Source organism: Coffea eugenioides, chromosome 11, assembly GCF_003713205.1.
Source record: "Coffea eugenioides isolate CCC68of chromosome 11, Ceug_1.0, whole genome shotgun sequence".
Taxonomy (NCBI): Eukaryota; Viridiplantae; Streptophyta; class Magnoliopsida; order Gentianales; family Rubiaceae; genus Coffea; species Coffea eugenioides.
The window spans coordinates 41399229-41420678 of record NC_040045.1 but is presented as its reverse complement, the minus strand read 5'-3'; the positions used below and the strand labels follow the sequence as shown (position 1 = coordinate 41420678).

The window sequence follows — 21450 nt, the reverse complement described above, 5'->3', positions numbered from 1 at the left end:
AGCATGGTTGGCAAAAGAATGATAAGAACAGGATCAGAGCAAAATGCAAGAAAGAGAAATGCAACTGGTTTGTTTGTGCTACAAAAGAACCAGATTGTGATGCATTCGTGATAAGAACGATGGGGCCACAACATCAATGTGGTAGAACTTTCTATCACAAGCATGCAAATTCTGGTTTTTTGGCTAGGCATTACATGGAGTTCCTGCGGATGAATAAAAAGGTTACGGTTGGTGCATTTAAGGACAAAGTGCATCAAGAACTGAATGTGAACATCACAAAAGATCAGGCTTATAAGACATTTGGGAAAGCCAAAATTCTGATCCAAGGAAAATATAAGCAGCAATACACAAGAATTTGGGACTATTGTGAGGAATTGTTGAGCTCAAATCCTGGTTCCACAGTGCATGTAGAGACGGAGGCTGATGAATTTAGCGGAAAAGAGAGATTCAGAAGACTATACATTTGTTTTGCAGCCTTGAAAAAAGGTTTTAAAGAAGGATGTCGGCCTGTACTTGGTGTGGATGGGTGCCATCTAAGAGGACCACATCCGGGAGTGCTTTTGACAGCTGTAGGGATAGATGCTAATGATTGCATCTATCCTGTTGCATATGCAGTGGTTGAGACCGAGAACAAGAGTTCTTGGACATGGTTCATTGAATTCTTAAAATTTGATCTCACAATCCAAGACCAGAGACAATGGACATTTATCAGTGATAGGCAAAAGGTATGGCTAAGTAACATAGAAATTTGAAACTGATTTTTTGTTGGAAAACTACTTTATAGAAATGACTGATTTCTGAATTTTTTTATTTTTTTATATAACAGGGTTTGGGTTCCGCCATCCAAGATATTCTTCCTGGAGTGGAGCATAGACACTGTGTTAGGCATTTACACAACAATTTCAAAAAGGTCCATCCTGGAGAAACACTCAAGGGTATGTTTTGGGCTTGTGCAAGATCCTCGTATGTCAATAAATTTGAAACTGAAATGGATATGTTGAGGCAGTATGATGAGAAAGCACACAAATGGCTAGTGGACAACACATCACCATGCCATTGGTCCAGATCACATTTTAGGATCACGGCTAAATGTGATATTCTTCTCAATAATGTGTGTGAGAGCTTTAATTCTGTTATATTAGATGCAAGAGAAAAGCCCATCCTTGGTATGCTTGAAAACATTAGGATATATCTAATGGAAAGACTTAGGACAAAGAGGGAATGGATGAGAAAAAGAAGTGATATTATTTGTCCAAAAGTTCAAAAAAAAATTGAAAAGGCAAAGGATGATGCTAGATCAAATATTGCCAGGTGGTCTGATGATGACAGATTTGAGGTGACACATATGTATGGGGCCAAGTTTGTTGTTGACTTAAAGGCGAAGACATGTACATGTAGAAAATGGGAACTCACTGGTTTACCGTGTTCTCATGCTATAGGCTGCATTGCTTTGACCGGAGCCGAGCCTGAAAGTCTAGTGCATCCATATTACTCAAGGGATTCATATCTAAAGGCTTACGAGCCAGCTATTAGTCCAATTAATGGACCTAATAACTGGAAAAGGTGTAAGAGGGCCCCTATGTATGCACCTAAGAAAGTAAAACTTCCCGGTAGGCCTAAGAAAGTAAGGAGAAGAGAGCCGGATGAGCCACGACGTGACATGGCTGGATGCACAAGACTGTCCAGAAAGGGTACTACACGTATGACTTGCTCTCTTTGTCATCAAAAGGGCCACACTAAAAGAAAATGTCACCTCAACATGGAAGGAATGGACAGCAATGAAAGAATACCACCTGTAAATAGTAATAGGTGTGGAAAATGTAAGAAACTTGGACACAATGCAAGAACTTGTCCATTGGATGCCAAGGGAAAAGACGGAACTGTCGGTGAAATTGGTATGACTGAACTCATATTTTGTTTCATGTTGCATTATTTTATCTAGCGGCTGCTAATCTGTTTTAATTGTTGCAGCTCATTCTGTGGATGGTAATGAGACATTTGAGGACTGTAATGAGACATTTCAAGACTGTGATGAGACATTTCAAGACTCTCCTACATTGCAAGAAGCTGAAACACATCTGATATGTTACTATATTTTAAGTTTTTTAACTACTATTCTAATTGTTGCTCAAATCCTGTTTACTGTTTGATGAACGCATCTGATATTTGTCATGTTTTTATAATGCAAGTTGATCAAGCTCCTGAAGAAATTGATGTTCAACCTACTGCTCCAACTGAAAGCTCTCAGAAGCTCAAAAGGACCATGTGTTGTTTTTATTGTCATGCCTCGGGCCAGTCCAAAAGAACTTGCACTTGCTGCCAAGCACAAGCGTGGAGAAACAGGATGGGTACTGTGAAAAGAAGAAAAGAAAAGGTAACTTTTTTGAGGCCACAAAATCGTATATAAATTATTGATTTTAATTTACTCTTGGAGATTCTCACTATGTATGTATTTGCAGTGTCATAGGATAGTCGATGAACTGGATGATCAGTGAAAATGATAATATTTAGATGATGACATTGCTGATGAAGTTGTTTTTGAATTGACTATTTTTGGGCTGATGAAGCTGGCTGAATGAAGTTGCTAGATGAAGCTGGCTTACTGTTTTTTTGCTGATGAAGTTGCTGGAAGACCTTTATGTCATGGGATTCACTTTCTTTTGTAATGAATCGAGCTATTGAATGTTTTTTTACTGTTAAGACTGCTAATCTAATGAATTCTGGATTCTGGACATTCTCCTGTGTGTTGTGATGTTGATTCTAATCTAATGGATCGGTTCTAACATTTGAGATGTTGATTAGTAGTATGATTTTTGGAAAAGTTGATTCTGCAGCATATGTGCTACTGGTGTTGTCTTTTGTTTATTTGGTAATTGAAGACTAGTGAACTATTGTTCCCAACTCGTGAAGGTTGCAGGTGCCCTATATTTCATCTTTAAGATTTGCTGGGGGCTTTTTGCACTTGTCTGGGAGCTAAGTTTTTAGCTCATCTAAATGTCTATTGCATGATCAGAAAATTTTCCCCTGCCTAGCTGAAGGAATTGGGATTGAGTTCGATTAATCAATTGACTCGTTGATTGCTCAATTTGGACAGAGTATATGTTGGTAGATTTGGGAAAGGAACTGATGGCATTAGCTCCATTTAAGATGCAGTGTTTGGAACAAGGAATGAACATGTAGATTGATGTGGGGATAAGGGAAGACAGAGTCAAGTCACAGTTCATATTGTGTGTAGTAACAAGTCACAAGCCACAGTTTGATTTCTGAGTACATCACCAAAAACTCACTAGAGACTTAAGAAAGCTGCTTTCTTTGATATTCAACCCCAAATTTGTAAACATACAACTAGGAACTCAAAACTATTACAAATTCATAACAATCCATATCCAAAAGTATTACATGAAACCTCTGCAATTACTTCATTCCAAGAGGGCAGCATTACATGGTCAAACAGAGCAAGAATAATGAACTTTCATACAATGTCCAGAACTACTGCAACATCTTCAATTCACTGAAGCTACCATTTTGCCTTTGAGTGCACCCGAGTATAGCAACAACTAAAATGCAGCAACAAGTACAAGCCAAGAACAATACTTTCACTTTTGCCTTCAATTTGCTGATTTCAATCTTCAGTGCTACATTCTCCCTCTCGGTACTTCTCAGTTCCCTCAAAATTGCAGCTAGTGTGTTCTTCATTTTTTGGGGTATGGGTGGATCATACCACAAAAAAAATTTACAAGCCCCACGTTTCTGCATTCACATATGTTTCATAGTCAAAATTCAAGCAATAACTCAACAAAATCTAACATTTAGCACACAAAATTACCCCATAATTTCTGCAACCGTGAAATCTTCTTGCTGGGTTTGCCTCCGTCCATGCTGTCACGATTCTGCATTGTTCACGGCAGTGGCATTGCACCATTTTGTCTCCATTGTAATATTCATCATTTCCTTCGTAAATCAGCCTTTCACTATCTGCACCATGAAACCCGACACCGACGTTCTTCAGTACTCCATCACTACTTCGTGAGCTTGACCTTGAGGATGCTTTGTCCCAATTCCTACTTGGATGCATTTCGCTGCAGTGATTTCGTCCAGCGCCACCGACCAGATCACATCTCCAGAGTCACTGAGCTTTATCTTCAGTGGTGATAAAAATTACACCGGTAACTTTTTGGTTTTGATTTTTAATTCTGAAGAGGAGCCCCAACAGTGAAGTACCAGAAATGCCCCCGCATAAGTGGTCAATTAGACGTTGAACCGCAATTACAAGGTGGCGCCGCCGCGGAGATCCTTAATTGGAATCGATAAATAAGTGTAGGGTTTAAATTGGCCAAAAAAATTATATAAGGACTAAATTGACAGTAAAAAAAAGTATAGGGACTAAATTGGCCATTTTCCCAAAAAAGTATCCTTCTTTGTTCCTACTTTAAATTATTATAGAAACAAAAAAAGATAAAAAAAAGATACCAATAAAACTTTCCAACGAAAAATTTCCACCTTGAAGTATAAGCTACAGACATCAATGGCTTCGCCTGAGATTCTACTCCAGCAAAAGCCAAAGGCTATATTTCACGGCAAATAAATTCACCTTGGCGACAATTAATTTCCACTCTCGCTGAGATGTTGACTCCCATTTTCCCCTCAAAACCATAGACTGAATTTTCTCCGACTTTACCCCAGGAAAGGAGAAAATGTGCTCTTCTTTATCACCATTTCCCCAATATTTTTCCTCACATTTTCGACTTTTATACCACCATAAACTCACGTCATCATCTTCTTCAAACCCAATTTTTATCAGACCCAGGAATTACAGTAAACCCTTTTATATTTCTGCTGCCGTTGCCCAAAAAGATCTTGACTTTTCATGGATCTCTTCTGAGCAAAATGGCCCAGATGACTATAATGGTTGGGCTGCTGTTGGAGCTCCAGTTAAATCTAGGGAGAGAAAAAAAGGTGTGATTTTTATACTATACACGAGGCCTAATCTTGGGTTTCTTTTGATCCTTTAGAGACTGAGGATACTTGTTTGATTTGCCTTTTACTTTTTTGGTAGTCTTGCTGAGACTTTTGATGATTTGAATTTCTGGGGTTTGGTGTCTTGGTGAATATATTAAATTTGAAGGTAATTATGAGGTGGGTATTTTCTGTAGGTGCTACATTGGTGATGATTGGTGTTGGGGCTTCACTTGCTGCTTTGCTTGGAGTTGTTGCATGTCATTTAATATCAAAGAAAGGTTAACTATTGTTTGCTATTTTCTTTTGCATTAGTTTTTGTTTTGTTTCGGTTTATAGATAACGCATTTTGTTGAAATGTGGTGTACACTTGGCTATTTTAGGTTTCCAGTTTCGGTTCATTGGTCCGTTTAATACTACGCAACGGATCTCATTGCCTTCTAAAACTGAAGAAAAAGCCATTGAAGCCGAAACTATTAAATCTGATGCCTTGAAGGATGAAGCTGAGGTTTCTGAGGGAACTCAGGAGAGTGTTCCTGATGGAGTTGATGACAATGTGCTGATAGGTAAATTCAATTCTCGATGGTAATTTAGTTTTCTAATTAGCTGAGGTTTGGCATTCATATTAGTCTTCTCATTAAGTTTTTATTTAGTAGAACGGCACTGCAATTGGCTGTGCAGAATGTTTAAACAGAAAACTATGTCTATCATGAGGTTGATTTACTTGTCAACAACGTTATCAGTGGGAAGCCTTGAACCATTTAGCGTGAGAACTTGCGATTCTAGAGTTGCCCATTTTTAGTTTCTGATGGAGAACATGGTGAAAAAAGCAAGTTTTTGCTACCATTTATGTTCTTCTTGAGGATGTCTTTTTTTTTTTTTTTTTTTTAATCTCATCATTCAATGTTGTAGCCATATAAATTTGAACTGTATTTTATCAGAAAAAGGCAAATTATACAAGTGGTCACATAACATCACTCATTTTCACCTGGAATTTCTTGCTTGTTCATAGATGCTAGTGGAATTCTTCTTTTTCTAATTTGAACGATGGTGGCACAAGCATGTTTTTAGTATCACTCTCCTACATGTGAGTGCTGGTTAATTGCAATCTTCAGAGCTAACTGTCATGTATCTTATTCATTGAATTTCCTTTTCAGAACCAAAGAAAAATGCAACAAGACCAAACCGGTTTGGGCGAATTATGGTTTCAGTTGATTCTACCCAACAGGAAGCTATACATATATTGCAGAAACTCAAGGTATGACTGTGGAAGTATTTCGATAAGATGAAGTTTATTGTTCTCGCTGTGCTTATTATTCCCACAGTATTAAAGTATTATACTAATGATGGTTGAATTCTGCCTTGCTTTTGAACGACTGAAAAGAAATAGGCGATTTTTCCCCTGTTTCTTCTCTTTGTGATAGATAAGCTGGAAGCTGTGATAAAATTGTTTTCTGCTGCGTGGCTCTTAATAGTTTTTAGAAGTTGAGATGGTTAATTTTGTAAGATGTTTCATTCGAAGATATACACATGGGTTTGAAGCATTGTCTGCTTAACTGTAATTAATGTGTATAGATCATTGAAGATGATGTCAAAGCAGATGAGCTCTGTACAAGGAGAGAATACGCAAGATGGTTGGTTCAGGCAAATTCACAGCTGGAAAGGTAATGCTAGACCATAATTTGTTTCTTAATTTGGTTTCTAAATGTGTATCGCACAGCTTATCAATCTTTATGTATGAATCTTTTTCTTGGGGATTCATGGTTTTTGATTGCACCATATTAGAGCACTATTTGTCGTTTCAATTGCAGGAGCCAGAGACATCGAATACTTTCATCTGCTTCACTTTCTGGTTCTACAGTTATGGCCTTTGACGATGTGAATGTTGAAGATCCTGATTTTATGCATATTCAGTGTAAGGATCAAACATTATTCCTCTCACATAGTGTGAAAATTTTTCAAGTAAAGAACATATTTTAATGTTTTGATTAAATTCAAACTTCAGGCCTAGCTGAGGCTGGTATTGTAGCAAGCAGACTTCTAGATGGGAACTTTGCTTTGGATTTAAATGACTCAGATGGGCGACGAGGTGTCTTTTTTCTTCCGGACAGGTCCTCTAGTTCCCATCTGTTGAGTTCTTTTATTCCTGTTTTTGCATTCTTATCAACTTGAGAACACTTCATTGAATGACAGATTTATATCACGCCAGGATCTGATTAGTTGGAAGGCCAAGCTAGAGTATGAAGTCATTCCAGGATTAAATGAAGAGGTAGGATAATTATGCTACTTATTACATTTCATTCTTTCATGTGTCCCTCGTGTATTATTTTTTAGGAGAAATGGAAATGAAACTTATGGCATTTCTCTCAGATAAAGTGTGATTTTATTTACAGTTCAGATATCAAGGAAGAACATTGGTTTTCTTGATGTAAGGGACATAAGTTCAGAAGCAATAGTTGATCTTGCCATGGACATTCTGGCTGATGAAAAAAGCATCCTTAGAAGAGTTTTTGGTATCTCTCTCCCTCTCTCTATGCATATGTACAATCATACTTCATGGTTCTTTCACTCTGCCCTTATGGAAAAAATGCACATACTGTGATATGCACTGGCGCATGTACATAAACCGACTCATTTGCTCCTCCTGATTGCTGAGACAAGTGGATGTATTTGAGCCTACAATATTGTGGTGTAGTAAATGCTAAGATGAGGTGTAAACTTGGGAGTTTTGTACATGAACATGGCCAGGATCTTGCAGATAGGACAAAATCTTATACATATATTTCTGTTGCTTTACTCTTGTACTCGTTGGCTTGAATACATTTTCATTTACAGGACAAATAAAGAGATTTCAGCCGAGAAAACCATCAACAAAGGCACAGGCAGCCGTAGCACTGACAAGTGGAAGGATGACAGAATTTGTACGTGCTGAATTATTGAGACTGCAGGCTGAAAATGCTTCAAGACAAACTTCTATGCAAGAAATTAGGTCTGAGCTTCTAGAGAGAGGAGACATTCAACGGTTTTGGGAGGGAAAGATGGAAGAAGAAAGAAAACATGGTTTAGAGGTGGAGAAAGCTTACCTCGCCGCTATTCATGATTTGGAGCAGCAGAAGATTGTTCAAGAAAATGGTCTGCCGGAGCTCTTGAAGCAGAGGGCTGCTTTGGACTGTCAGAAACAGCTTCTTTCTAGTCTGAAGGAAGAGTTTGATGAGATGTCTGAACGTCTTGTAATAGAGAGGACCAAGTATGTGGATGAGAAGAGCAATTTAGAAACTGTACTAGTTGATTTACAGGTCAAATATGAAGGATTACTGGATGCAAAATCAATATTGGAAGCTGAGATAGAAGCTTTGCGAATACTGAGGTATAAAATCTTAAGCTCTTGCTTTTTTACATGTTCTTCATAAAATTGACAGTGGTAGATTGTGAATTTCTACTCTAGTGTTTCATATATTTTAGATGGAAATAACTTTTCATATATGAGTGGTACTGTTTTTGGTCAAAGTGCTGTAGTAGTTAGGAATTGTGGAATGCATGTCAAATTAGTTTGCAAACCATGGTTGCAGGTCCTGGATTGACGATGAAGCGAGGAAAAGCCAAGCTCGAGCTAAGGTTCTTGAGGAAGTTGGACGAAGGTGGAGGTGGGACCAAAATCATAAGTCTGGCTGCTGAAGTAGCATTAATTGCTACTTGAACTCGTAGATTGCCTATTACTGCACGGTATGCTTAATTGGAAAAGGTGCTTGGTAGTCTTCGCATGAAGTGGAGAACCTATGTCATGGTTTGTCCTTGGTGTATTGCTTGTCGTAGTTGTAGGTTGGTACCCATGCATAATGATCTGTTTCAAAATGAGTTGTCAGCAGATAATTCAAAGACGGGATTGCAAAACTTTTTGAGGTGCTTTCGTTTCCTTTTACAAAATTTTGCTTCAGGCGAGCTCCACCATGAGATGCGGGCATTTTGTTGTAGCGAACGAGGGTCAGAGAACTGCAGAAAAGATGTACCAATTTAAGCAGTTGAAAAATTGTAATTTTGTGAATCTGAATGATTGTCAAAGTGGCGAATGTGGCCTTGTTAACAGTAATACTCTCTTTTTATGATGCTTGAAGTCTATACACTGACTATAATATGAACGGTGGCTGGATATTTATTTGACCCGCATGAGCAATGCTACGCAATTTCTGTCTAGTATTTGGTACATGATAAAATGGCACTGGATATGAAGATGTGTGGAACAACTAAGAATAATTGATTGATGAACCATGCTTCATCTTCTTGTTATGCCAGCATCCGTCTGATATTTACATTTTTTAAGATGCAGGACGAGTGCTTCTTGCTAAACAGGCAACCAAACATTGCTAGCCTTTGTTGCCTTGCATAGAAAATGGAAGTAGACGCCATGCCATGCCATGCTTTTAAGCAGAATTTATTTGGAAAGCATGGCATTACTAGAGTGAAATTTCGTCCTAACCAAAAGAAAGGACAATTCAAGTCTTCAGAAAGTAGATTTTCTGAATGATGACATGCTCCTCAGGGTGGGCAATTTGTACCTAATTAAATTAATGCAGTTTTGGATTAACACTGGAATTAAACAAATGTACAGCGATTCAATATCTTTGTAAGCATAAACACGATGTTTGTAAACGGCTGGTCGGACAGCATAGGACAAGTTATGAAGGTGGTTGTGGCTTCAGGCTTTGCTTTGCCCCCTCTTTTAACCTATAGCATCCGAGTGACTCATTCCGGAGTAACCCAATACTGAGTTCCGAGTCCCGAGCGGCTCAAATCCCCGTTCCCGCGCGAAATTTAACTGCCGCCTTTTACACTAGTTCGGATTCTGCTCAGCTAAAAGCTACTAGCAGTTGAAGGTGTTAACCTAGTACTACTACGAACTTTCATGCTACTTACGTTTGCAATCTGGAGGAGTACTAACATTCCCAAAGCAACTCCTCAGTTTACAAGAAATTACTATTTATTCTCCTCTTGCAAGTAACAAGGTATTCTTAATAGTTCCTCTCCTTGCTCAAGGACACAGCTTTATGCTTCTTTTTCATTAGATAAGCTTGAGAATTTTACATCTTAATTTGTCCTTTCTTTTCTGTTATGTTCTTGTTCTTTTTTTTTCCTTTAGTTCTTTTAATAACTGGGGCTCCATGGATATCTAGCTTAATGTCCTTGCTGCTTCAACTGTGACGAGCGGATTTTTATCTGTTCTTCCGCGTATGTTAAGATTGAGAAGCATAAAATGATGAATTTTTAGTGTATTTGAAAGTAAAACCAGGAAGAAAAAAAACACTACAGAAATTAGACAGACAAAAGGCAAAATTAAAACATTGGCGGCTGGTGGGGCGGTTAAGGGGTGGGGTTTGTTTGAGTGATGAAACAGGAAACTGGGGAGCAAATGGAAGTCATACTTGGCATGAGGAAGAAAGGCATGTCCTACTTCTACTTGTGTCACTTAGGTCAAATTTTGAGCTATTAAGCAAACAAGACTGGTGGTCCACCCAAAACTCCTAAATCACTCTTGGGATATAAATTGGTTTTATCAATTTTTGTCCTAGACTTAAATGATTGTTTGTCATCCAACTAGAATTTCAGTGCCCATTACTCTGAACCACTAGTGCTTTGGATAATAATTTGGCTTTTATTGGGGCGGTGGGACTTGTGTTTGTGATCCAAATTAACCCAGATATTTTTTTTCCTTTTGAAAAAGCGTTCTCATCAAGTTTTCTTGATTTTGGTTGTTGATACTTTATAAAAGTTCCTTTTTTCTTTGTTTTTTGTTTGCCTTTTGTCTTGGATCAGATAGCCATTGACTTAATCCTTGCTTTCTTGTTTTCTTGAATTGTCAAAACAATGCCTCATTGTTTGGCATTTGACGCATTACAAAATCTTCATTGATATTTCCAATTGGAATGTTCGGTTTCTTTTCCTCAAACCAGGAAAAGCTTCTTACATCTATGACTATCAGCCATGTTTTAGAGCTTCCTTGGATTTGTCACATCTGAAGAAATACAGGGAAAAATCCCAAAATTTGTGGAAACATGCGAGTTAGTTTATTGATTTGAGGTTGAGGGGGGGAAAAAGGACAAAAAGGCAAACATGTGGCAAAAGGTCAAGTTCCCTAGTGGAATACGTAAAGTTTGGGTTAACCTGGCTTCTCTTGGCTAATATCATCCATACGCTCCAATCCATAAGCATAGGTAGGGAATGTGCAAGTATCAGCCTTACCTTAGCAAACATACAATTTCATTCACCCTGAAATATGTGAAGGGCCAAAATTAAGCATGCCTTTTTGTACATATGCTCTACCTTGGGTCCACCTATTGATGTAGCTCCTTAGTTATAAGTGGTTTATCACACTTACTAATTTCTTGATTTTACATAATGAATCCCAGATTTATTTTGTGCGCCTTTTAACCCTAATAGTAACACATCATTTCAGCTGAGTGTGGCTTTCTGAGATTAGTCAGATGGGTAGCATCAGTTGGTTATTTTGACTTGTATGTAATGGAGCTGAGCTGCTGAAGGCCAACCAATTAACTTGGATAACTGCCAACAGGATGTTTATAGCATGGTACTAGAGACAAGACAGAAACTAGAAAGACTTTTTATAAGTAAGATAACTGGCAGTGAACTTGTGCAGTAGTTATTTACTTTCAAAATTACTGTGCCTTGGGCCTTTATTCAATCTGTCCATTGCTTATTTAACAGTTCATCATCTTCTTCAAAATAGGCCAGAAAATTGGACACGCCTGTTAATAGAATTTCAATCTTCTTGGACAAAGAATAACCACTAGATATTGGTGGTTCCTGTAGCTCTTAGGATTACAGCTGGTATATGGTCTATTATGTGGAACTTTTAAAACATACGAACTAGTTTTTTCCTGTGAAGGGTCAAAAAAACATGATAAGATGATAATGTTGCTGATTTTGAGATAAGAGTATTCATTTAGAGAAAAAAGTTTTCAGGAATTTTCTGTGGTACCTTCCCTAGTCTAATTTTTCTTGAAAAGTTGCTGCTGGATACCTTGATAGAATTTTAAATTAACTTGGCATTTTGCCTCGGCTGCTCTTGCCTAAGTTTATAGATGGTTTGATTGTGAGCTATGGATGTGGGGACAAATGGGTGGAGGACAGTCTGAGAATTGGTCTGTGTTGGTAGATGAGTGGAAGTTTCGGTACTTTCCATCAACAATTCCTACATGATAGTCAGGTTAGGCTTTTTGGTTGCTGCTTCTGTTGCAGCCTATGCGGTCAGGCAGATTAATGTCCAAGCAGGAAAGCCATCGTCTTCTCTAACCAAGGGTTCAGGTAATCTGTTCAGTGGCTTAGTAGTTTTTCACAGTACTTTATTTTACTCAGTGACAATTATAAGTTTGTCACATATGCTGAATTCACAAGAGCAATAAAGGTGCTTTCCACATAAGAGCTTTTTACGAGCAAAGCTACAATGAGCTTCTTAAAGCAAAGCTTTGTCCAAATATGGCTTTCAAATGGACTACTTCCCTCATTTATCGAATTATAAACTTTATTTCTGTTTGTGAGTTTGACCTGGATTGCGTTTCTTGTATCTTTGACTGAATGAAATGGACAACAGAAAGGGGAAATGATCAACAAGCTTGGAGAGAAGGGAAAGACAATGAGCAGTCTCCATATTCCAATGATGGCCTCAAAGAGGTGGTTGTAAGTACTTTGGAAAACCTAATATTTTAATCTTATAGTACTATAGTTTCTTGCAGAAAAATTAGTACTTGTCTTTCTCTATGACCATCAGTAAGCAAAGGATTCACTTAAATTTAGAATTTATTCAGGTTTTAGGTGATATGTGTATGTTTAATGAATTGCAGGTTGACAAGCAGGAGGAGGAAAAGGAGGAAGTTAAGTTGATCAATGGCATCATAAATCCTCCTCCAAGCATTCCATCCGATATTGAAGATGAGATTTTGCCTGAATTTGAAAATCTTTTATCTGGAGAAATTGATTTTCTATTACCCAGTGAAAAGTATGATACAGCAGCAAGCTCCAAGGCAGAGAGAGACAGAATCTATGAAAATGAAATGGCAAATAATAATAGTGAGCTGGAACGATTACTCAACCTAGTTAAAGAATTAGAGGAGAGGGAGGTGAAGCTTGAAGGTGAATTGCTGGAGTACTATGGGCTAAAGGAACAAGAATCAAATATTGCCGAGTTGCAGAAACAACTCAAGATCAAGACTGTGGAAATTGACATGCTGAACATAACAATCAACTCTTTGCAGACTGAAAGGAAAAAACTTCAAGAGGAGGTCTCTCAGGGAGCTTCAACTAGAAGAGAGCTAGAGATTGCTAGAAACAAAATCAAAGAACTGCAAAAACAAATTCAACTTGAGACAAACCAGACAAAGGGCCAGCTATTGCTGCTCAAGCAACAAGTTAGTGGACTTCAGTCAAAAGAAGCAGAAGCCTTCAGAAAAGATGCTGAAGTTGAGAACAAGCTTAAAGCTCTAAAGGAGTTGGAAGTGGAGGTTATGGAGCTAAAGAGGAAGAACAAAGAGCTTCAGCATGAAAAGAGGGAGTTAATTGTTAAACTGGATGCTGCAGAAGCCAAAGTAGCATCCCTTTCTAACATGACAGAGGTAAAAGTTTCAGTTCTTTCTTTTGCAATTACGGTGACATAATTGGCCTCTGTTGTTTCTGCTCAGATTTTTTTGTTCACCTTCCAAAAATCATGTCACTGTTAAATGATCTCACCAGTTTATTTATGTATGCTTCTGCAGACTGAAATGGTTGCGCAGGTGAGAGAGGAGGTCAATAATATGAGGCAAAAAAATGAAGACCTTCTAAAACAAGTAGAAGGACTTCAAATGAATAGGTTCAGTGAAGTCGAAGAGCTAGTGTACCTTCGTTGGGTCAATGCATGCTTAAGATATGAGCTCCGTAATTATCAAACACCCTCTGGGAAAATATCAGCTCGTGATCTCAGTAAGAGTTTAAGCCCAAGATCACGAGAGAGGGCCAAACGGTTGATGTTAGAATATGCAGAATCAGAGCGTGGACAAGGGGACACAGACCTTGAAAGCAATTTTTCTCACCCTTCATCTCCTGGAAGTGAGGATTTTGATAATACTTCCATTGACAGCTCAATGAGTAGGTACAGCAGTCTCAGTAAAAAGCCCAGCTTAATTCAAAAGCTCAAGAAATGGGGCAAAAATAAGGATGACTCAAGTGCTCTTTCTTCGCCAACAAGATCTTTAGGAGGCAAATCTCCAAGCAGGGCCAGTATGAGCGTCAGACCAAAGGGTCCTCTAGAAGCCTTGATGCTGAGGAATGCTGGTGATAGTGTAGCCATCACTACTTTTGGGACAGCAGAGCAGGACCCTGATTCTCCTGAAACTCCTGCGCCCTTGCAAATTAGAACCCAAGATGGCTCACTTAATTCCGTTGTATCATCTTTTCAGTTAATGTCAAAATCAGTTGAAGGTGTTCTTGATGAGAAGTATCCTGCTTACAAAGATAGGCATAAACTTGCCTTAGAGAGAGAAAAGAAAATTAAGGAGAAAGCAGAGCAGGCAAGAGTTGCAAGGTTTGGTGACACTTCAAGTTTCAAGCCAGACAGAACTACGTCAATTACTTTACCCCCAAAACTTTCTCATATAAAAGAGAGAACATCCATTTCTGGTGATTCAAACGAGCAATCTAATGATAGCAAGGATGATTCTCAAACAGTAAGCAAAATGAAATTAGCTCATATTGAGAAGCGAGCTCCAAGAGTCCCCCGTCCACCTCCTAAAGCATCATCAGGTGCTCCTGCAGATTCAAATAAGAATGTTCATACTGGAGGTGCTCCACCTCCTCCACCAGGTGCTCCACCACCTCCACCGCCACCTGGTGGACCACCTCGTCCACCTCCTCCCCCAGGATCACTTCCTAGAGGAGCAGGAAGTGGAGATAAAGTTCATCGTGCTCCAGAAGTTGTTGAGTTCTACCAATCACTTATGAAACGTGAGGCAAAGAAAGAATCGTCACCACTGATTTCTTCCACATCAAGCACATCAGAAGCAAGAAGCAACATGATTGGGGAAATAGAAAACAGATCATCATTCCTGTTAGCTGTATGTAAAAATCTCTTCTTTGTTTTTTGGTTGATCTATGTGCTGAATGCCAATTCTAACGAGTGTGTTTTTCTAAAATCAGGTAAAAGCTGACGTGGAAACTCAAGGTGATTTTGTCCAGTCATTGGCAACTGAAGTCAGAGCAGCCTCATTTACCAACATAGAAGATTTGGTGGCCTTTGTCAATTGGCTTGATGAGGAACTATCCTATTTGGTAACTTCTTTTGCTAAAATTTTACAAAGTTCCTACTTGTGAACATTAGATCAGAAACTACATCTGCAGCATAGAGGACTCAGATATATGTACCTGTCATGCCTACATTTGAAGATCAAGAATGTAAACATACATAACGAGGCAAATTGTGCCTGATTACATTGCCTATGTTTGCTAGCAGACTCTGAAGAATAGTGATATACTCATCTAGGAAACTCCTTATGAGCATTTAACCCCATGAGCCTGTCATAGTAAATACCTGGATGTTCTTGCCATGTCAAAACTTGTTCGTATCTTATCTATATGCTCGGTCTTTCTATTGGAAAGGTTGATGAGCGAGCAGTTCTGAAGCATTTTGATTGGCCAGAAGGGAAAGCAGATGCTCTGAGAGAGGCAGCCTTTGAATATCAGGACCTAGTGAAGCTGGAGAAGCAAGTGTCTACGTTTGTTGATGATCCTAATCTTCCTTGTGAATCTGCTCTAAAGAAGATGTACAAATTACTTGAGAAGTAAGTACACGGTTATTTATTTAGCATGTGAATCAACTCAAAGTACTTTCAAACTTGTGGATATTTTAGCCTAATCTGCTTTTTTGTCTTTCTGAATCTTGCACCGTGCAGAGTTGAACAGAGTGTTTATGCTCTATTGCGCACAAGGGACATGGCTATTTCTCGTTATAAAGAATTTGGAATTCCAGTTGACTGGTTGTCTGATACTGGATTGATTGGCAAGGTATGAGGAAAAGAACAAAAACAAGTAATGGTATAGGGGCACGGTCCACCTCTGATGAAAAAGAAACAGGATTATTTGTTCTATTGATGTTTGTCTGATAAATGTGAAACTTCTCTAATATAACAGCATCTCCTAGCTCATGCTTACCCTCTGCAGAAGCACACTCTTTACGCACTGCATATGTTTCTTCATTTATGACAGGCTGAAGCAATATTCATGATGAAAATTCTGATACTTTTGCTGCATTAAAGAAAGTTAAACAAAGTTCTCTCATTTGCAGATAAAGCTCTCATCGGTGCAATTGGCACGGAAGTACATGAAACGTGTAGCATCAGAGCTTGATGCTATGAGCGCACCAGAGAAAGAACCAAACCGAGAATTTTTAGTTCTACAAGGGGTTCGTTTTGCTTTCCGTGTTCATCAGGTAACTTCCAAAGATCCTCTTGCATATGTTGATTTGACATTTTTATAAAACGTTCATATATACAACCAAGGTAATAGGCATTCAAGTGGTTTTATGGATTATCTGGTCCTTGTGTTAGTATACAAAGTTCCCATTCTCTACCTAGATACTTTCTTTTTGGAGTTAAAAGCAAGTTACTACACATACTAAGTAACAACTTATTTCAGTTTGCTGGAGGCTTTGACGCTGAGAGCATGAAGGCATTTGAAGAACTGAGAAGCCGTATTCAGCAGACAGGAGAAGACAAGAAGCCTGAAGCATGATAATCAGCATCTTTTTCTTTTTTTTTTAATTCTACTTCTTGATTTTTCATCTGTATACTTTGTCATTTCTTTATGAAAATGTAGAAAAAAAAAATTGCCTGCATCGGATATTGTGCAACTAGCAGGGCTGTCAATAGGAAAAGTACTACTAAGATAGAGCTAGATCCTAGAGATGTAATATGAGTTATTTTGAAGTTACTTGAGAATTTACAGAAGCAAAGGAATAGAGATGTTTCAATTCTAATTATGTGTTTGTGATGTATGCTACAGTTTCAACTTTTTTTTTATTTGTAATGCTCTTCCAGTATGCTGCTTGCAGCAGCAGAAAATTTTCCAGTAATGCCCAAAGAGCAGGACTAACCGATCATATCAAAATCATAGCCCAAAAAAAAAAATTAATAATGTTCCCAAAGATACTTCCAAATAGAATTGTAAGATTTTGGACAAGCTCCATTTGACCCATTATTATATCATGGTTTAAGTTCAAGGTAATAAGTTTAATCAGGATTAATCTTTCGTGCACTAATAATGTATATATTCACTGTTGAATGCATAACAATTAATCTAAATTTAAATTTAAAATTCAGTTTTACATATGTAATATGCATCCCACCTAATAATATGTACACGATCAATATTTATAAAATGAACTCCTTTAGTAACTCTTCTTCTGAAATAAAAAGATACTGCAGAACCTCGTGCACAGTATAGTTACACAAGTACCGTGTACTGTGTAGAAAGATCGTACAAGCACATAAAATAGATGTACGGATCAATGGCGACCTTAACTAGGAAAAATGGGGTAAACTGCAATCAAGCTTTGATTAAAAGAAAACATATATTTCGTAAACAAATGGGCAATCATGATTTGCTACTAAATATTTCACATAATCATATTGAGGTGAGCCGCCATAACAGGTTCTACACCTCTCTACCGCATTGTGATCACTAGATTTCTGTCTATAAACTTGGCACCTCCAACTTTCCCTTGAATTTGAGAAGGCAATTGAATGACTCGTCTTTGATCACCAGCTTCAACCAGAAGTTCAGATCCTCCCCTGAACTGCATTCATAAGAAAAATTTTAAACATCATAAATGAGTACGTTCTCAATTCTCATAGGAAACATACACAAACAGATCATAAATCATGAAAAGGTACTTTGATGCCATGTTATCAATCATCATGAATTACCCCACCAAGAAAAATTATTGTAAGGAGGCAAGTTATAAGGATGACAAATGATTGTCAAAATCTTGAAAGAAGTCCACTGCATGCTATTTTAGACCTAACTGTTGTCAAGCTCTAACTGAAATATTGAGTCATCCCTAGCTAGAATTATGTAATCTAGTGACTGCTCTTCTTGGTGCTTAATTAAGCAATGTTCTATTTTATGTCCCCAATCTTTTAAACTTTTCCTTTTCTTTCCAGCTTCATTCAAAGCAATCGCTCCAGTCAGGTTTCTACCTCATCAAGATGATTATCTTGATTCGTGTACCAGGATCACTTTCGTGAAACCTCATTGATCACAAACAAGAAACAGAATATGTGACTATCAGCAAAAACCAAAGCAATTAACAATGGCATTAACGTACTTGAAATAGCTTGATTTCTGACTTGTCGAAGCCAGGCATGAAAAGTGTTATTGATTTGTTGCCTGGATCAAAGGTAACTGGTGGAAAGATGGAGGTCTGTTTACTCGTCAAGTTAAGAAGCTGCCGTGCATCTTGACTTTGAGCATTCATCAAAACCTCATTCCAATTTGGATGGGCACTCATTGAGAGATGTGGAATAGAAGCAAAAGGCAATGGTGAAAAATCCTTTGCTGTAGCTGCTGATTCTGCATTTGGTGATGCAAAGGCAAAAGCACCTGAAACCTGAACACCAGCTTGTATTGCACATCCCCAGTAGCGTAGTGCAGACATTACAGAGAGTTGGCTATCTTGATTCATAACAATGTAACAGGAAAACTTTTGCAGCTTTTGAAAGAAAGCAGAACCTCTCTGCATTGCACATAGCCATTGCAACTTTTACAGTAGTTCTCATATTGCTAAGGCCCAACAAAAATCAATTGAAAACACATACCTCCAATGTCTTTTCTAGGTGATCCCACACTTCTGAACTCAATTGTACATTAGCATTGGCACCTCCACTACTAAAACTCAATGCTTCATCTATAAGTCTCAGAAGAGAGGGTCCTGCCAACCTCCCTAGGTCAGTCTTTTCAGCCAATTTACGCAAATATTTCAAGTACAATCTGCACATGAGAATAGATAAGATCAATATAATGTCTATTTTTCCATTTTCTTTTCTATTTCTTTGGAGAGAATGATGACATGGTGAGGGCTTCTCAACCTTGCTTTGCTGGTTGCACCGATCATCCGAATAACTTCCTCTGTGCTTATACCATCAAGTACAACAATGTCAAATTCATCTTGTTGACCTCTCCCCTGACTTGTATTCCTCAAAAATCCCAAAATCCTTCCAAGTGCCAACATGGAAAATATAGAATCCATACCAGGAAGTACACCTAGCTCTTCTCCGACTACCTACTACATAATGAAAAGACAAACCATAAACAATAAAAACAATAGAAGAAACTTAGAACTTTCTGATATTTGACGTTGTTACAGCACAGAACTATTTTATATACCCACCCCTTCAAGAGTTCCTTGGGTCAAATTAAGACGAGCATCAGCTTCCTTCATTCGATTCAGAGGTTCAATAAGCATCTGCAGTTCGGATTGGTTCATTTTCAAGTAGAAATTAAGTTATGTTGGAACCTTAAAGTCGCATGGAAGGCAAGGGAAAAGGGTAGAAGGACAACACACTTTAGTAGTTTGCAATCTAACTGCAGAAAGGTGGTTGTTGCATTTGATAGGAGATGTTCCAATCTTACAATTTAGGAGATGTTCAGCAGTAGGGTCCTGAGATTGTATCACCAAGCATGTTTTCAGACCTTCCATTGCATAATGCTGTGCACCAACAAAATTACAGTCAACAATATACAGTAAGAAGGTCGTAATTCACAAAACATGATATGTCCAAATATCAGCTTAAATACCATATAGTTTATGAAGAACATAAAAGGCCAAGTTGTGATGATATGCTCAAAAGCACCAGCAAATTTCAGAATAAACCCATAAGCCTTAGGCACTTAACATAATAAATTCTATGAAATGTCAATAAGAACTCACTCCAGCGTATCTCTTCCCATTTAGTTCTTTGCACCAATAACACAAGAAAACTATGGTTGGAAATGAAGTTTTCTCGCAGTTTTTATATAAAGTTCATATTTTTATTTTTCAACATATGCTCGGTGCCGGGGTACAGTGTATGAAACTTCCCTAGTAATCAGTAAAAGAAGAAAGTAACAACAAACTCATCATGATTTGAATCTTTTACACGATGTACTCCGCTAAAGATACTGTAAGCTGAATTTTGATGGTTATCTGATCTAAAATTAGAAGACAGAACCTTTCAGACCTCCATGAAAATTGATTCTACACCAATTTCCAGCCCTGTAATTGTCTCAGTAGTTAAAATTCTTGGACACATAGAGCCAAATTTTCCAATAAAAAAGGGCAGATCAAGCAGCAGTTCAAGGATAACTCAGCATATTACACTGGCTAATGGCAATTAAAAACTTCGCTCCAATTTCAAGAAACTGACATTCATTAACAAGAAAGACATCAGCAACATTCGGAGAACAAAAATCAAAACCCAAGTATCAAAATCTTCAACACACAGAAAAACAGGTAAAAAAGGGCAAAAAAAGGAAAGGAACATTGGATACCTGAGCAGCAAAGATGGCAGAGGTGGTTTTACCTGAACCCCCTTTGCCCAAAAAAGTCACCAATTTTGTGGGTTTATCTTTATCATTTTGAGCTATGGTGACAGCTCTGTTTCTTGAATTTCTTTTCACTGTTCTGATTGAAGTGTCTATGCCATGAAATATAGAGGAATCTGGGATTATAAAGTTGGATGATAACAACGACAATGCTGAAGATAATGGTGAAAGAATTGGAGCTGTCGACAAAGCCATTTCTTTCTTTCTTCACGTTCGAGGCACCGAAGTGCGGGACTGTGTGATAATGTGAGAAGTGTGCACAGGCTGCGAAGGGAAGTGAGGGAAGGCAAAAAGGCAGGGTCAAGTTTGGAGGGGAGGTGCGGTGTTAGAAAGTTGGTTTGGTAATTGGTGGCTTAGGCTTAACTTTTGGAGTTTAGGGAAACAGAGAGAAGAAAAAAATAAAAAGGAATATTGAACACATTCAGGGTCTGTTTGGTTGGAAGTAAAATGTTTTCCTTGGGAAAATATTTTCCGTGGAAGTAATTTTCCATGAAAATCATTTCCCTTTCATCATTTTCAGGTGTTTGGTTAGTTTATTGAAAATATTTTCTTACTTCATTTTTCTGGTGTTTGTTTAACTTTTGAAATATTTTCACTTTTATCTCTATCTTTACTTTCTACACATTATAACTACATACTTCTTCCCATGCAAAATAAGAAAATTTATCTCATTGTTTAATTTTAAAAAATCTTGGAGAAAGGTATATATGAATAAAAAATATCTCCTTAAGCAAATAAATAAATTGCTGGCCATTTAGTGTCAAATATCAATCACATGCAATGCTTATTGTGACATATATCTTGCACTCTCACTGCTGAAAGTTTCTCTAGAAAAGAATGTCCCTATTATTCATAATTAATTACTAGCATAGGATG

General features: G+C 37.9%; 3 protein-coding genes across 6 annotated transcripts; 2 read left to right on the top strand and 1 right to left on the bottom strand.

Annotated features, from left to right (window-relative positions):
• Positions 1-4486: 4486 nt before the first annotated feature.
• Positions 4487-9114, top strand: LOC113751611. Its single transcript, XM_027295675.1, has 11 exons — positions 4487-4956; positions 5154-5237; positions 5340-5522; positions 6114-6214; positions 6532-6620; positions 6768-6871; positions 6962-7067; positions 7150-7225; positions 7355-7469; positions 7792-8323; positions 8526-9114. The coding sequence occupies exons 1-11, from the start codon at positions 4695-4697 to the stop codon at positions 8629-8631; spliced, it is 1758 nt and encodes a 585-aa protein (XP_027151476.1). The 5' UTR covers positions 4487-4694; the 3' UTR covers positions 8632-9114.
• Positions 9115-11694: 2580 nt separating this feature from the next.
• LOC113751610 (protein CHUP1, chloroplastic) lies at positions 11695-16972 on the top strand. Of its 2 annotated transcripts, none has more exons than XM_027295674.1 (9): positions 11695-12273; positions 12560-12639; positions 12810-13577; positions 13719-15053; positions 15136-15267; positions 15595-15776; positions 15888-15999; positions 16280-16423; positions 16630-16972. In XM_027295674.1, the coding sequence occupies exons 1-9, from the start codon at positions 12165-12167 to the stop codon at positions 16723-16725; spliced, it is 2958 nt and encodes a 985-aa protein (XP_027151475.1). In that variant the 5' UTR covers positions 11695-12164; the 3' UTR covers positions 16726-16972. The 2 variants fall into 2 exon arrangements, with proteins under 2 accessions (XP_027151475.1, XP_027151474.1); XM_027295673.1 differs by having other exon boundaries at positions 12560-12645.
• A 515-nt stretch (positions 16973-17487) lies between these two features.
• Positions 17488-20873, bottom strand: LOC113753274 (uncharacterized protein At1g26090, chloroplastic). Of its 3 annotated transcripts, none has more exons than XM_027297383.1 (7): positions 20521-20873; positions 19556-19699; positions 19382-19456; positions 19080-19273; positions 18810-18981; positions 18320-18751; positions 17488-17788 (listed from the first exon to the last, which is right to left on the bottom strand). In XM_027297383.1, exons 1-7 carry the CDS (start codon positions 20767-20769, stop codon positions 17657-17659), a joined length of 1398 nt encoding a protein of 465 aa, XP_027153184.1. In that variant the 5' UTR covers positions 20770-20873; the 3' UTR covers positions 17488-17656. The 3 variants fall into 3 exon arrangements, with proteins under 3 accessions (XP_027153184.1, XP_027153185.1, XP_027153186.1); XM_027297384.1 differs by having other exon boundaries at positions 18320-18727; XM_027297385.1 differs by having other exon boundaries at positions 19556-19651.
• Between the last annotated feature and the right edge of the window lie 577 nt (positions 20874-21450).

Bases quoted from the DNA above. Each gene is read 5' to 3' on its own strand.
- LOC113751611 (XM_027295675.1), top strand. From the start codon at position 4,695: ATGTGCTCTTCTTTATCACCATTTCCCCAATATTTTTCCTCACATTTT. The intron at 6,215-6,531 runs GTATGACTGTGG...TAATGTGTATAG, and splicing joins ATATATTGCAGAAACTCAAG to ATCATTGAAGATGATGTCAA. The intron at 7,226-7,354 runs GTAGGATAATTA...TTTACAGTTCAG, and splicing joins TTCCAGGATTAAATGAAGAG to ATATCAAGGAAGAACATTGG.
- LOC113751610 (XM_027295673.1), top strand. From the start codon at position 12,165: ATGATAGTCAGGTTAGGCTTTTTGGTTGCTGCTTCTGTTGCAGCCTAT. The intron at 13,578-13,718 runs GTAAAAGTTTCA...ATGCTTCTGCAG, and splicing joins CCCTTTCTAACATGACAGAG to ACTGAAATGGTTGCGCAGGT. The intron at 15,777-15,887 runs GTAAGTACACGG...TGCACCGTGCAG, and splicing joins ATGTACAAATTACTTGAGAA to AGTTGAACAGAGTGTTTATG.
- LOC113753274 (XM_027297383.1), bottom strand. From the start codon at position 20,769: ATGGCTTTGTCGACAGCTCCAATTCTTTCACCATTATCTTCAGCATTG. The intron at 19,457-19,555 runs GTGTGTTGTCCT...TCCGAACTGCAG, and splicing joins TTAGATTGCAAACTACTAAA to ATGCTTATTGAACCTCTGAA. The intron at 19,274-19,381 runs GTGGGTATATAA...ATTATGTAGTAG, and splicing joins CCCAAGGAACTCTTGAAGGG to GTAGTCGGAGAAGAGCTAGG.